At 42.3% G+C, this 16,249-nt stretch overlaps 1 protein-coding gene across 2 annotated transcripts in view; it reads left to right on the top strand.

The window, feature by feature from the left end:
* Window positions 1–16,249, top strand: part of TMEM132D (transmembrane protein 132D) — a 294,438-nt gene that overhangs the window by 253,563 nt on the left and 24,626 nt on the right. The window contains exons 6-10 of one of the 2 annotated variants that reach the window (XR_012631298.1): window positions 3,549–3,754; window positions 4,895–5,168; window positions 7,341–7,532; window positions 10,424–12,291; window positions 13,702–13,811. Coding sequence is in view for 1 of the 2 variants with exons in the window: in XM_074887190.1 (XP_074743291.1) it covers window positions 3,549–3,754; window positions 4,895–5,168; window positions 7,341–7,532; window positions 10,424–11,605 (1,854 nt within the window). In the remaining variant the exon portion in view is untranslated. Of the gene's footprint in view, window positions 1–3,548; window positions 3,755–4,894; window positions 5,169–7,340; window positions 7,533–10,423; window positions 13,303–13,701; window positions 13,812–16,249 lie in introns of those variants that run through there. The other variant, XM_074887190.1, reaches the window with a different exon arrangement.

The following is a 16,249-nucleotide window of genomic DNA, read 5'->3' on the forward strand; positions in this document are numbered from 1 at the left end:
GCAGTGCCAGCAAAAGATTCTCTGTGTTGCCCCCATCAACATTAACATGGAGAAGCCTTGCAAGGGGGGACCCGGTCACTCCCTTCGCCTGTGTGAGCTTCGGGGACTGCCCTGAGGCTGCCAGCTGCTGAGCTGCGCTTGACAGGTCTTTGCTCATGTGCATATTGGTCCTGCAGAGGCTCAGCTGAGTCCCATCAAACTCATTTCACAAAATACTCACTCATTTCCAAAAACAGCTTAGAAAACTCAATCTCAAAAGAGAGAGAGAAGCTCAATTTTTCTTCTTCCTCAACACCTTTTTAGTCTTTCTCTTGGGCTGGAAGATGAATGGTTCGGATGTGTCTGCAGTAACACGGGTATGGCTAATCTGCCTTTCTATTGATGACCTGTTTCTGAATGTCCTGGCCTGATTTATGAAAATGTACTGTACTTTGCGCCGTGTTTTGCTGTTGCTCTGTTAGGACTGCATGCAAACTGCAGCAGAACAGTGATGCTTATTCATTCAAACATTGAAGGGCTGGCTGGGGACTGAATGAGCTCATAGTTGTTGCCGTCTTCACATACAGAAAGGGAAACAGGAGAAAGTGGGTATCCCAAGCCTAGTCATTCTTTTCCTGACCATCAGTTTGCTTTATAAATCATAATCTTGAAAGCACAAGGTTGTGGTATTTATTTAATCATTCATATAGCAGGCTTTTAGGGATGGATTCTGTTTTTAACTCTCTCTTTCTATAGTAAACCCTGATAAAGTTGGAACTGAGGTCTGTTTGCCTGTCAGATTTTCTTTCTCTTGCTATTGCTTGAGCATTAATGAGTTTAAAATCTGAGAGTCTGATTCCCATCTCTTACTAGCGTAATTCAGCATTTACCTCTATTGCCTGTGTGAGTCTCAGCCTTGTTCCAGCCCCTATGTGCTGAACTGCTCTTCACCCACACAGACTGATAAAAACAAAGGCAAAATCGCACCTATGTTATCTATGTGTGCTTCAAAAGCCACTGCTCAGACAGTGAAGCCTTAGCCCAGTTGGGAGGATGTTTGGCAGGTCCCCTGGTAGAAGCCCTGTTGCAGGTGCAGAGCAGAGGACATGCAGGGCGGGGAGGAGGGGTCTGCTGGGGAGCAGGGCTCCAGGGGCTCAGCGCAGAGGACACTGGTTTGGAAACATCCCTCAACTATGATTTCTGTGCTGCAAGGCACAGTATCAGTGTATCAGTAGGAAATGGTTTCAGTCCTAGGTTGATCACCCATGGGGACATTTAATTGCCTAATGTGTTAATTAGCTAAGATTCACAAATATGAGGTCTTGCTAGCTGGAAACAGAGGTGGTGAGGAAGTTGCACCGAAGGCTATTATCTGGCCCCATGCCCCACTAAAGATAATCCTTGTCTTCGGGCCATTCACTTGTACTTGTGGTCCAGCCTGCAGAGGACAAAGGCAAGTGAAGGACCTCAGGGCAATCAGCTCCCAGGTTGAATGTTTTCCTTGGGGCCACCTTGTCTTCAGCTTTGATCTGTTGCCTCTCAGGTGGAAATCAGCACTTAGAGACTCTGCCCAGTTTTTCTTCTCACTGGCATCCCAGGAAAAAGAGGAAAGGTAGAAAGCAGCAGACAGAGCTTATTAGTGCATAGGAGAGTTGTCTGGTTTGAGAACAGCACTTAAAATACAAAAAGGCAACAGAGGTAAGTGAAGTGCCAGCAAGGAATAGATGAATTCCACTTACAGAAGCAAGGTACCCCATGGGGTGGGAGAAAGAGCAGATGTACCAGGCACTGCCTGAAGGTCTTCTGACTTCCGCCTGTTGGACAGGCTATTAGGTGTTGCAGGTAGGAAGTATGATATAGTTCTTACTCAGAAAATATTACCCTTACATTAGTGAGCCTTCTGCAAGGATGCAAGAATAATGTCTGCTCTCTTGCTGCTGCCCAGACATGCTGCTACCAGAAGGGGAATGTGCTTATGCCTCCAGCCTTCCCTCTAGCCATTTCTGCAGGCTCACATGAAGCTTCTCACGGAGTTTTGCAGAGTCTCATCTTCCTCAGCTCAGGCCAGTTTGGATCAGCATTGTGATGAAGTGGGTATTACATTAGTGACACAGGCCCCAGCCGGATCTGGGGCTTGGCTGTGCTCAGCTGCCTGCTGTGAGGTCCTTTCCTCCCAAGCTTTGAGGATTTTTTGACAGCAACTAGGTTTTCTTGCTGTGCAGCACAATGAGATTGGATCCTGACAGGAGCTGTTAAGAGCTAGTGTAAAACATGCTAACACGAGAATATCCCGAAAAACATAATTCTGCCTGTAAATAAACTCCTTATTTTCCTGCTGAAACGAATGACAACTGTAAGATTTTGACCTTAAAACAGACATTGCTTGCAAGAGAGGCATTGCAAGATTCATGATAACTTTTTTTGATACGTTACCTAGGCTCAGACAAGCAAGGATGGAAATGGATTTGCAATGGATCTGTCTGTGAGGGGGGTTGCTGTTGTTTAAAGATAATAATATTAGGAATGCAAATTATCCTACAAAAGCTGGTGATATTTAAATACGATTTAAATTCATTTAGCATTTAAACAGAAAAGTAGAAAATGGCATTAAATTCAGATGAGGATGAGACTATGAATTCTGGAGTCAGAAATATTAAATACATCTACAGAATGGAATAGAAGGTCTGGCTGGTAATGGATTGTGAAAAGAGTTCAGGGTTTTAATAGATCATTCCTTCAGATCATCAGCACGGTAAAGTGGTAGTTAATAAATTATTTGACGTGTACATTTACTCATATATTTTAACTAGCTGTAATGAACAGGTCCTGTCAGCTCACCTAGATCCTTGCAATAGCTGCTAAATCGCTTGAGTGAGATTTAGTAACTCTCAGCAATATTGATGTCCAGAGCTGCAGGTAATAAATAAAGTGACATCAGGACTAGCTTGAGTAGAACATTGTGTAAGACCTTTGTCAGGCTTTCAGCAGAGATGAAGCTGTTTGGCCCCAGTGAAACACCACTGTGATTAGTTTTTGGTTGATATGACCACTCCATGCCCTGGCACCTGTAACAGGCCTCCTGAAGAAGCCTTTGTCCCAGTTTGGGGTTGACTAGAGAAATCTGTCCCCTGCTGAATTCTGTATCAGGGCAGTTACCTGTTCCTCCCCGCAGGTATGTGGTATTCCTCAGGCCACACCCAAAGTAGAGGAAGAGGGTAGTAGAGTCTGAGCTTTGGGGAGAGGAGAGGAATCCTCTCTCGGTGCCATTATACTAGGACTAGCCTAGTATTGGAGTGGGAGTTAAGGACAGAAAGAAGCTGTTCTTTTATCTTAGATAATACTGGAAATGTTTATAGCAGAAAAAGCCTGCCTGCTAAAACGATGCCAAATTATACAGGCTATTAAGGGCACACCAGGCACCTTTCTTGTTATTCCTAGTTGTCCTCTGAACTTTGAGCTAGTTTAAACGTATATCCTTTCTCTTCCTCCCACTCACTTTCCCAGCGTGTGGTGTACTTTATAATTTGTGAAGAGACTCATTAATTTTTTTTTCTTTTTCCTTTTTTCAGGTTTCTGACAGATGTGACTATGTCTTTGTCAATGGGAAGGAAATGAAAGGCAAAGTGAATGTCATAGTTAATTTTACTTACCAGCATCTGAGTGCGCCTTTAGAAATGACAGTCTGGGTTCCTCGTCTCCCGCTGCAGATAGAGGTCTCTGACACAGAACTAAATCAGATCAAGGGGTGGAGAGTCCCCATCATCTCTAATAAGAGGTAGGTTTCATTAGAGGATGTTCATTCTGGGCTGTGCACTTGCCAAAGACCTGTCAGGGCCAGTGGATCTGAACCTGCTCATTTGGCCGTAATGCAATTCCAGTGTAAATTTGAAGGTCATCAGACATTTATTCAATAGGCTCCTACACTGGACTTATGAGGCAAATGGAAACTGCAGGTTGCATGATCCTATATTGGAAATCAATTTCATTTTATAGCGCTAGTGACTGAGATGAAAAGAGCCAATTGGTCAAGTTAGGCAGGATCAGCCATGAGACAGTGGGAAGGCATCAAGAAGAGCCAGCTCTGGCAAGTCTGGTCAGTCTCCAGCCTGATTCACAGGTCCTGACAGTTAATTTATTCATGGTTAATGGTCACAATTAGTACATACGTGTTTCATATCACTGTAGGGTCCAGGAGCATTGATCAGTGTCCCAAAGTCAGGACACTGATACAATAGGGCTTTAAAGATACTGTCCATGCCCACAGGGCCGTGGCATGTGAATGACAGGACAGAGAATGGATGTAGGCAGATCTAGACTGTTTGTATCTGTTGGAAGTGTTATTAAGAACAAGAGGAAAAAAATGATAAAGTAGGTACTTGCTATTCCTTCCTACCTACCTACAAAGACATTATTTATTACCAGGTTTCTGTTAGTATCACAGCAAAGAGATGGGGATTTTTGTGGACATGTGATTTCAACCTGAATGCCATACAGAAAGGGATGTGTATGTAGATGCAGACAGAGGAGATTTCCATGGAAACACTAAGATGTTTATGGGAAGATCCAGCAAGAAAAAAGTGTGAAGGTCCTGAAAGTAAAGGCTTAAACATGGAAAGTAATGAGAGATATTTGGAGAGGACAATGTGGTAGCGAAGCTAGCAGACCAGTTGGTGATTTCAGCAGCTGTTTTGGAGATCTAGGCAGCCTGGAGTTTTCAGTTATGAACAAGGGAAACAGGATAAAAGTGGGGGAACCCAACTGACTTCAGAAATGCACTGAAGGAAGCATCTTCAGCAGAGCAAAGGCCCCTTCCTCCAGCAACTAGGCTGCAGACTTATATCAGCAATAGCTCTCCTGTTCCAAGCTCTCCCAGCACCAGTCTAAATTGATTTTTTTATTCTTGGTGTCCGACCAGACCAGCCAGGGACAGTGATGATGAAGAAGAGGATGAACGAAAGGGAAGAGGCTGCGCCCTTCAGTACCAGCATGCGATGGTGCGAGTCCTCACACAGTTTGTAGCTGAAGCCTCAGACCCCGGTGGCCAGCTGAGCTATTTACTGGGTTCTGACTGGCAGATTGACATCACCGACCTGGTGAGTGACTTCATGCAGGTGGAGGAGCCAAGAATCGCTAAACTGCAGGACGGACAGGTTTTGATCGGGCAGGAGCTTGGAATGACAACAATTCAGGTAGGGAAAATAAATTACTTACTCCTTTTCCTCCATTAACCTTAACTGAGGTACTGATGAAGTGTACAACAGCTTCTTGCATTAGCAACAGAAATTGGAGGCATAAATTTTTGAATGGAGCAAAATTGCAGCAAGGACTGGAGGACACAGAAGAGATGGTTTTCTCTTCTTATCTTGTGCCCCAAGGTAATGTAGACTGCAGTTTTAGTAAATTTAGTCCAAACTGTATACTTGGAGGCTGTTTCTGATCATTATTTGTCTAAAGCTTTGTTTGAACCTGGAGCTGTAATATGGGCTATCACAAGGCATGCAGCTGGTGAAACAGCTCGGTCTTCCCAAAGCCTGCACTGACAGAGCAAAGGGTAAAGTGAAAATTAACTAGTGCTGGTTGAGGAACTGAGACTGGAATATAAGTCCCACAGGATCAAATTACTCCATTCCTCGCAAGCTCAAGGAGTGTGTTACAAAATACAGATGTTAGGATATATTTCAGAATATGCACAAAACAATAATAATAATTAGCACTTCTAGAATGATGTTAGGAGACTGACTGATTAGTGACAACTAAGCTATGTTCTCCAGGGGTGCAGATTTAGCTTCATCAGTTTCAGCCAATACGGTCAAGAATATGGCCTATATATACCACTGTATATGTGGCTGTGCCTTAGTGTCCCCACTCCGAAGTAACTTATTGTCTCACTGGCAGCTTTTCACGTATAGTTCTTCCTGCTGGGCAGAGAAATAGTGGCCTAGAAAATGGGGTCCCAGAAGAGAAGAAAGAGGGGGGAAAAAAAAAAAAAAAGAGAGAGAGAGTTAAGTCCAGTGATACTACAAAGTAGAAAACATGTTAACAAGCACTGGAACAAGAAAAAAATCTAGCTCTCCAACCATGCTCATCATCCCAAAATGTCAAATCAGAAAACAACCATCACACCTGTCAATAACAGAGGTCGTCAGGGCTGGAGAAATGGGATTTGAGATTTTTGACTTTCTGCTAAATCTTTAAAGATTTTCTGAATGACTTTCCAAAGCTCTGGGACTTACAGTGCTCCAACAAATGCACATAAAACTGTGGAGAGAAAAATCCAAGGGGAAAAAGCTGAGAGCATGTTATATTTAAAGAATACCTCTTATAAACTGCTTCAAAAATGCTCTGTACCCTATATGGATCATTAAATTCAACTTGCTTACTAATGAGCATCTTTGGATGTCACGTATCAGTGCACTGACCTCCGTGCACTTTTTTTTAACCAAAACAAGTTTTCTCTGTCAATTTTACGTACAGTACCATGAGTGGTTATTGTAGCAATACACGATTCTTTCTACAGGATAGAAATAAATGTAATTTATTCAGTGGATCTTATAATAATCTACAGATTGCATTATATATGCTACCTTGTCGTGGTTTCTGCTCGGCTGGTAGCCAATCACCACGTGGCCAGTCGTTTACTGCCCACCCTTCCTCCTCGCCGGTGAAATAGGGGAGGGACAAAAAAGAAAAAATAAATTCATAGGTTGAATAAAAAAAAATTAGTAACAAAACAACACTAACCATAGTAAGTGCAAATGAGTAACATACAGTAGTTACTCACCAACTGGCAACTGGCACGCAACCTGCCCCCAGCAGTGATCCCAACCGCACCAGAAATCCCACCGCTGACTGACTGGGAAACCAAAACGGAAACTGAGAGAGCACCATCCCCTTCTATACTGAGCATGACGTCACATGATGTGGAATACTCCAATGATCGATCTGGGCCTGACCCTCCAGCTGTGCTTCCTCTCAGCCCAAGGAAAGTTAACTCTATCCTGGCCGAAACCAGGACATACCTAAAAACACGATCAGTAATAAAATAATTGCATTTCACATGAAGAGTACATTTACAAATAGTTAATACATCTGAAACAGATGTGGTTAGCATATCGCAGAGGTGAATGGCATAGCTGATAACATCTTTTACTAACGTCATTGTAATAAGCACCCTATTATTACAGAAGAGTTATAAACTGTGACTAGCCATTTTTTAATCATATTTTAATAGTGTCTGTCTGCTAAGAGTAACTCTGCCCATTAACATAAATATCACTTATCTGTATTACAGTCACTCCATGTATCTATTTTGCTTGGTGCTATGTAAAATGGCTGTTGTTAACTTCAATTTTTCTTTTCAGATATTGTCCCCCCTTTCAGATGCTATCTTGGCTGAGAAGACAGTGACAGTTCTGGACGAGAAGGTGACAATAACTGACCTGGGAGTGCAGCTAGTGACTGGATTGTCGCTTTCTCTGCAGCTCAGTCCAGGAAGCAATAAGGCCATCTTTGCTACAGCGGTAGCACAAGAGCTGCTCCAATTTCCGAAGCAGGTACTATTGCCCACATGTTGTGTTGTGGAAGGATAGCACTCTGATTCACTATACCCAACATTACAAGCTGTGGAATCAAGCAGATTTTTATTAATAATATGCTAATAAAACATTTTCCCTATGGGCACCTTTTTCTGAAGGCCACCAGGTGCCCTAACAGAAAAACAAAGATCTCACAGAAATGGCACTACATCTACACAACCCCAATAAACACACAGGCATACCCCATCTGTCATGGCTGCATCCCATGAATAACACATGCAACTCAATGATGTGTCATAATTAAGCAACAGCAGTCCCCTTATACACACCTCTCCACACACCCCCTTTCTGTCCCATCCAGCACCTACTAGACCACAGAACATATTGCCAACTAGGTTGACAAGTTCAGCCTCCCACCACAGGTATCCAAATCAACCCCCTTAGTCCATCTTTAAAGGAGAAAGTGTTCTGCATTATGTCAGATTTTTCTTCCTTTAGTTACTTTCTGTGAGCGTTTTAAGAAATTAAGGAACATCCCTTTCATTCTCATTCATTACTAGAATATGAATCAGCATCACTGACTCATTTCCCGTTTCATGATTTCATAAACCAATGGTTTTTTTCCCCTGTTATTCTTAGTCCCTATATTAGGGAACCAACAGTTACCAAGGGCTGCTGGACTTTGCCATGTCCCCATCAGTCCCTGCTTGATATTTGTCCTTGTGCTTCTGTCTACATTTGAAATTTAAACTTCTTTTTCAACCCAAATCCATCAGTCTGGGACTTACATCAAGGATGCGCTGGGCTCTTAACACTTAAACGTGTTCTGAGCTTTAAAGGTAAATGATCATGAGATGCACGTTTGAAATCTGGCCAACTGTTGAGACGCTTTAATTCATCATAGGGTCTTATCCTTGGGATGCAGGATGAGAAATAATGCAGAACTGCTGTCTTTATAGGGTGATAAAAATCAGGCTCCCATAGTCTCCAAGGAGTTAAGAAATCAATGCCAGGCAGCTAGAAATAAGGCCAGTGAGCTAATCCATTGCTGACAGGTGGGTTAAACAAACTACCTTGAAATCAGCCCAAAAACTGGGGTTGATGGCATTTAGTCCCAGTATGCTGCCCAGCACTGACATTTTAGTTCCCAGAAATGGAGTCTAGATAAGTCCCTCTCTGGATGCAGGGGTACAGTCAGAACAGCATTGGATTGGTATTAAAACAGTGAGGAAGATGTGCACCTTCCACCCTTCAAGAACTGACTCTGTTTTGAAAGGCATCTGATTCCTTCCATTGCTTAGTACATGATTTTCAGAGTACAATCCCTATAAGCAAAGCAGCGCAAAATTATTAAATGATTATGCAGGTTTAAGCAACACAGTGGGAGGATGAGTTGATGACATAAATTCTATGCGGCCTTCAAGAAACATCCAAAGATTAATAAACACAAAGCTGGGATTTATGACAGTGTCAGCAAAGTCTTAGGACTCTGTCCTGAAATAGAGACAGAAGCAAATCTCCCATTGAAGCATGGGGAGCTTTATGGCTGTAAGGATTTCAGAATCAGGCCAGTAGATTATGCACGACACAATCCCGAAAGACTGGAGGTTTATTCTCCGTGATCTGAACAGGTGAATGACTATGTGCTAGAAACAATTTAAAAGATAATCATATATATTTATTTTCTGTATATATGTTGAGTTAGAATGTAAATACCTTAGAATGTAAACACCGTGTGTTTGAAAAAGAAACAAGACTTTTATAATCATGCTTTCGGCAAGTATGGATATTAATCTGTCAGTTGGGTGTTTGTCTGTCGGGCTCTCTCTCAGAGCAGGGTGATCCCAACTCTTACCAGACAAGAGCTCACCTTATTTTAGACACCAGAGAATCCACTCATCAAGCCAGCAGCCTTTCTGGTGTGGATTCTCCAGTATCTAATAAGGTGCAAATATCCCAGCCAAAACAGAGCAACTCAGAGTATCAGAAGCAGGAATTAGATTCCAGGAGAGCAATCTGAATTTTGTCTGTAAATGATTGATGTGGGAATGCCAAGATTTTTTCACGTAGCATGATAATTTTCGATAGCCATTTGAGAGTCCTTAGAGGATCTGATTTTCAGAAGTGGGTGAGCACATGTTTTCTGAAATCTAAGAATAGTTTAAAATTCTTCAAGTTAAAAACCAAAAGTCAAGGTTCCCAGGAATGCTTTACCATTCCACACGTGCAAGTACAGAATTAGTACTCAGGTCTGACTCATTTACATTCAGTAAGCCTCCATGCACTGTGAAGTATACAGTGTGCATTGCTGTGACACAAGATTAAACTTTATTATTGTCTTGCTTTTAATTGATAACAAGCATGAAAATTGCCCTGGCCATTTCCAAAAGAAGCAACTGATTGGTTTCCTCTGCTTGTACAAAACGCTTATTTAATTCGAGAGACAAAAATCAAAGACTGAAGGTATGGAGTCATGTATGGACCTACTTGCTACATTAGGTATTTTTTAATATGTGTTGTGTGTAATAAGAGGAGACTTTGTATTTTAAGCAGTTTAGAAATAATATAATTTTTTTTTCATTTAAATACACAACAGTAAATGATCTCAGTGACTGGTAATGCTTTCTGACATGCAATTTATTATGGTGCTGAAGTAGATTCTGCAGAGCCCAGGGGATACAGCTCCTTTAAGCACCTTTGGGGAAACAAATCTTATTATCAATGAGTGTTTTAAACTACTATTTCTCTTCACATCTTGGCAAGATATTAATTTTATTGCTCCCTTTTTATTTCTTTTCTGGTTATAAATGGTATATGGATCTTGTGAGGAGGAGGGAATAGACCAGGACAGAATATATTTCCCTCAGTGTTTATTCTGAGTGTGCATGTATTTGTTTTATATGTTACAGGAAGCAGCCATCAGCTGCTGGATCCAGTTCAGTGATGGATCTGTCATGCCCCTGGATATTTATGACTCCAAAGACTTCTCCTTGTCAGCTACATCTCTGGATGAGAAGGTGGTCTCCATTCACCATGACCCCAAATTCAAGTGGCCTGTGATTGCTGCTGAGACAGAAGGCCAGGGGACACTTGTGAAGGTAGAGATGGTGATCAGTGAATCATGCCAGAAATCCAAAAGAAAGAGCATCCTAGCTGTGGGGAGTGGTAGCATTAAAGTCAAGTTTGGGCAGAGCGATGCCAACCCTAACATCAGTGACAGTAAACACAGAGGTGCTGGTGTCCACCTAGAAAATCATGCCAGTGACCGGCGTCAAAAAACTACTCTGCAGGAAAGAGCTGGGCTAGATGGCCAGTATTACAGCTCCTCAATGGGCCATGAGCAAGGGAGAGGAACCACCACCCAAAGGTCTATTTTAAGTAAAAAAGAAGACAGAGAAAGCCTCCTGGAAGACGACAGTCATCTGCAGAACATCCCAATAGACTTCACGAGCTTCCCTGCGCAGGTGGATCTGCCAAGAAACAATGGAGACTTGGAGGAGAATGACCTAGTCCAGACCCCTAGGGGACTCAGCGATCTGGAGATAGGAATGTATGCCCTGCTGGGAGTCTTTTGCCTGGCAATTCTGGTCTTCCTTATCAATTGTGTCACTTTTGCTTTAAAGTACAGAAACAAACAAGTTCCCTTTGAAGAGCAAGAAGGCATGAGCCACTCTCATGACTGGGTTGGGCTGAGCAACAGGACAGAACTTTTGGAGAATCACATAAATTTCTCATCCCAACAAGATGAACGTATCACAGCCATTGACAGAGGAGTGGACTATGAAGAGAGCAAGTATCTCCTGAACACAAATGCTGCCAAAAATGTTAATGGACAATCTTTCAGGTCTACCGAGTCCACATTCACTGAAGGGAAAGAACAGAAAAGTGAACCAACTACTTCTCCTACCTCTAAGAGGAAACGGGTTAAATTCACCACCTTTACCACCATCTCCTCTGATGATGGATGTCCAACTGTCAACTCAATCTTGATGAGTAGTGAGGATGACATTAAATGGGTCTGCCAGGATATGGACCTGGGGGAGTGCAAAGAACTTAAAAACTATATGGAAAGATTACATGAAAATGTGTAATGAGACACAAAATACTTTTTTCTTTGGTTTGTTCGTTTGTTTGTTTTTCACTCACCTTCTGCCTTTAATTTTGGGTAGTGGGGCGAAATGTTGTATTGATAACAAGAATCAGCTGATGGATAGTAACTCAATGGAGCCCCAAGAAGCCACCCAAAAGCAGCTGGGAGAGCAGAGATCCTGGACAGCTCTTAAAATTCAAGTCTTCTCTGTGCTCAGAGATGGAAGTGAGAGATGTGTGTGGTTTTTTGATGCATGGTAACATGAAAAAAAAACTTAGCAAAATAATATGGTCTCATTCTCTGAGCTTTCCCAGGAAATCAATAAATATAACAAACTCCAGTGCAGTTTGGATATTACAAAGTTCGCACAGCTCTACTGTTCAATATTGCAAGCTTTGTTTAAAAGCAAAATATCAGTCTCAGAATAAATAGATCCATGAAGAGAGCATGTCATTCAAGCCACATGCAGAGAATATCCATCCAAGAACATTAATTTAAAGCTGACAAAAACCAACAGTGTGAGCAAAGCAGCACCCAGAGCTGAAAAGTTATGAGTTTCCAAAGAATCTGGAGGGGGAAAAGGAGTAACTGGGCTGTTTACAAACCAGCATGTTTGCCTCCCAAGCACTGAGAATGGATACACATATACAGTTTAAACTGAAACTCTCTTTTTAAGTAGATGCCAAGGTAATAAACTTTGCCAGCCAATTTTCAGTATTTCTTAATTTGTAAAATAGGAAAAGATATAATGTATACTCAGAATATCACTCATATAAAGGAAGGTCTGTTTTGGAAAGTTTGAGAGAACAAGCTATTTTTAAAAGCCCACTTTATTTGATTGTCCTGTTTCAAATTTGTATCCCCAGCCATTTCCCTGGAGCGCTCTCCCACTGGTATCCTGAGGGCACTTACTAGCATCAGTCAACTTTGGAAATGTGTGGTTTCTTCCTTCCCTTTCACGCACACTTGCTTCTCCACGGTGTGCTCTTGCCAAGCACAGACACTGTTGGTACCGTGCTGGTACTTGCTTTTTACATGCTGTCATTTACCAAAGTTGGCCACTCTCTCTTGGGTAAGTGTAACTTGTGCTGAACTCAGACACCAACAGCAACTGCCTCTCTGTCCGTCCCCTTCTCTGGGAGAGGTCAGGTTGCTCGGTTTGTTCTGCTCATGCTTCTTTAGACCCCTGCTCAACACGTTTAGAGGGCACTTGAAGGTCACAGAGGAGTGCTGCACATTCAACGTTGAAACCTGAACAGCTAAACTCAGTAGATAACATTTGTTTCTCCCAGAGATGATGATTATCTTTTGTTTTCCTCTGATAAGGATGTACATATGGTAGGATTTCAGTGATTACCCTTTGAATCGATGTGCCCTCCAGCCCTAAAACCATGACTTTTTTGTGAGGTCCAAAAGCAGTCTCCAATGACCAGTGGCAAAGTGCCAAAGCACTAACTAAAATCCAGCTTATATTTCAAGTTCTCCTTTATTTTCTAGAGTGAGTCCTTGCCCTCCTTTTATTATTAAGTCTCTTTCTGTCATTGAATCTAGGTTGCTCAGTTTAATACATACCCGCCCTCCCACAAACACTTAGATTGAATCCCTCTATATTTAGAATGTACTGTAGATTGTAAGAATGTAATATATATATTTATAAACATGCCAACTGTGAATAAAATTTGCATTTTAGTGGCTTCATCTTTTTTCCTACTCTGAACGCCTCTTTCCTTTCACTGTCAGAACGTTTACCCTAAAAGAGACTGGCAGCAATATGGGGACTTGTCCTTTCATGAAACGGTGAATTAAGGCTCTTGGCACAATCTAGTCACAAAGTTTTACATTGTGCAATGTTGGAGAGAGAAGATATAACATCAACAACATGTTATGCTACAAATGTATTTGCACCAAGTCACCCTTCCAAGATTTGAAAATATTTGCAAATAAATCCACATGCATATTTCTAGCCTGATATGTGAGTTTCTGATTTTGGTGCTATTGGGAAGATCCACATTTGGCTAAATGCCTTTAAAGACAATTTTAAGAGAGTAAGTTGGGAGATCAATACTTGCATGTCAGATGGTCTTTGCTTTCTTTCAGCACCTCTCTTCAAGGCCTGGGTTACTCGGTCCTATGCAAGCTGAAGGACAAAGTGCAGCAGTGAGGACAGCACAGCGCAGGGCCCAGACTAGCTCAGGATGAGCGCTCAGGTGAGGGAAGCAAAGCACTGCAGCCTCCCAGCAGGCTCAGCAGTGTTCTAGCCTACAGTCTTGCCTCCAATTCTGGAGCTATTTTGGGTGCTTTTTACACATCACTACGTCATGTCCGCAGAGACTTAACCCTTAGTAATGTGGAGGTCAGGGTAAAAGTGGTCAAATCTCAGCTAGCAGTCTGTGCAGATGAGATGCGTGCATGCATGCCAGGTTGCCTTGCAAAAGCATCGCTGCATGGCCAATCTTTCTCCTTTGGAAAGAGCAGGTACAAGCCACGCTGGGAGCAGGCTGTCAGAACTGCTTTACCAGTGAGCTGCTATGGTAAATCCAGATTTCTGCATTAGCTGCCTCTGGGGAACATGAAGAGCTAACAGCAAGTTCATCTGGTAGCACAAGCCACTGAAATGTTCTCCTAGGACAAAACAGCCGCCAGCTACAATGCTAAGGATACTGACATTCAGATTTATGCCTTTCTGCTTGCTCAGAGGTCCCTGCTGTCTGTAGCAGCTGTAGCTTGCTACTATCCATAGGGCAATACTATAAATAATACCTAGTATTTAGAGTGCTCTTTGTCCACAGATCTCAAAGTGCTCTGAGCAAGGTGGATTCCTTACTGACATGGAGAACACCAAGGTTAAGTGATTTGCCCAAAGTAACATAGGCAATCTATGGCAAAACCAGGAACAGACATCACTCCCCCCACACCCTTTAATGTATCACAGTCACTGAGTGGGAGCCTGAGCTCTGCTCAAGGAGAAGCCAGAGTGGATTGTGGCCATCTGCATGCAAGCAAACACTCTTTGATTAATCTGATAATAGCAGAATAAATCAACTTCCTATAGAGATTTTTGTATGTATGTATCTATCCATCTGTTGGGGTGTGTGTGTCTGTGTATACTCGCTTTTCTCACAGCACAGGGCCTGGACTTTTAAGTGAGAGCTTCTGCACCATGGAGCATCTCAAGGGGGAAAGCTTTTATTTCAAGCAATCAGATGAGAATCCCATTTGACAAATGAAGGGGGCTAAATTCTCTTCCCCATCATAAAAGCAGTGACGGTGTTTAGAGGCTGCATACACATTTTGCAGCTGTGGCTCCCATTGGCAATCTCTTGAGCCTGATAAAGAGCCCTGCTGAAAGCAAGCAGTCTTTCTGTCCTCAGTGTTATTAATTACTTGTTTTTTTCAGTTGCCTTCTTATTTTCATGTTTGAGTTTCTTTCCATGTGAGTAGCTAGACTGATAAACAGATACAGGCATGTTAACAAAAGAAAATGTATTTGATGTAGTTTGGCTTTTTTTAGAGAATTTATGCATAAATACAATCAGGAGTAGAAACTCGATTGTCCTATAAATCAGGTAAATTGGGTCTTTACTGTCTTCCTTCATTTTAAAAGCTTCCCCTTCAGCAGTCTGGAATGTACAGTGGTTTAGACCAAGCTGCATTAATACACCAGCGAATTCAAAGTCTGAGCAATGCAGCTTGCATTGGTTTGGAACAAGAGTTCTATGGAGGTAAGTGACTTGAAAAACCAGAATAGGTATTAAATCGATGTGCAGCCCGCACTAAGTAGCTCTAGAAACTACTTTCACACCTCATTTCCATAATGAATGAGATGTAAATGAAATGAGCACACTGGAGACACTTTAGTTTGGCTCTGTGTATGTTCAGCTTCTCCAAGACAGCCTGCTCTCATTCCCCTGTGGTCTGTGGGGCTGCTTCATTGTGGAAGATCCTTAAGTGAGAGCTAAAGGACTCGTACAGTACAACTCAGAAGACTCTTTCACATGTCACTTAGGAGAGAGTGTCAGTTCGACTCACATGTGTATTGATCAAGCAAAGTCCAGTGAGCATCACTGAGGAATTAACTCAGGCAAGGAGCTATCACTGCCGAATATTTAGAAAATACCTCAAGCATTTAAAAAAAACCCTGAGAGATGAATTTATTTAGTCCTTGAAAGCCCAGCCTCTGTCACATATTTCTATATGTTTACTGTACTACCATATCCTATGCATGTACGGCATTGGAGCACTGCAGCAACACATCTTTTTGCCTATAGCACAATGCCTACTGTATAAAATCTGTTCTATGCTACGACCAGCCCACAGAAGTACACAAGGTAACGTATCTGTCTGGAGTAGGAGAGGCTTGTATCCTGAGGAGAATTACATGGTGCCAACCTGAGCTCCCCACACAGCGGTAGCAGGACTAACCATTCTTCGCTGCCACGTCTGGCCCCAGAATGAGCGGCCTCCTGGGGACAGGTAGGAGACCAAGTACCTCTAAAACAAGTTAGGATATCACTTGCAAAGTGCTGAGGAGATAGAATTTGTGTTTTGCTTCCAGTTAATTTCTCACTGTTTGAAAACTCAGAGGAGGGACTGTTTATGCACTTAACGCTAGGCATATGTTTAAGCACCTTTCTAAATGGGTGTT

This window comes from Strix uralensis, chromosome 17, assembly GCF_047716275.1.
Source record: "Strix uralensis isolate ZFMK-TIS-50842 chromosome 17, bStrUra1, whole genome shotgun sequence".
In the NCBI taxonomy this organism is placed as follows: Eukaryota; Metazoa; Chordata; class Aves; order Strigiformes; family Strigidae; genus Strix; species Strix uralensis.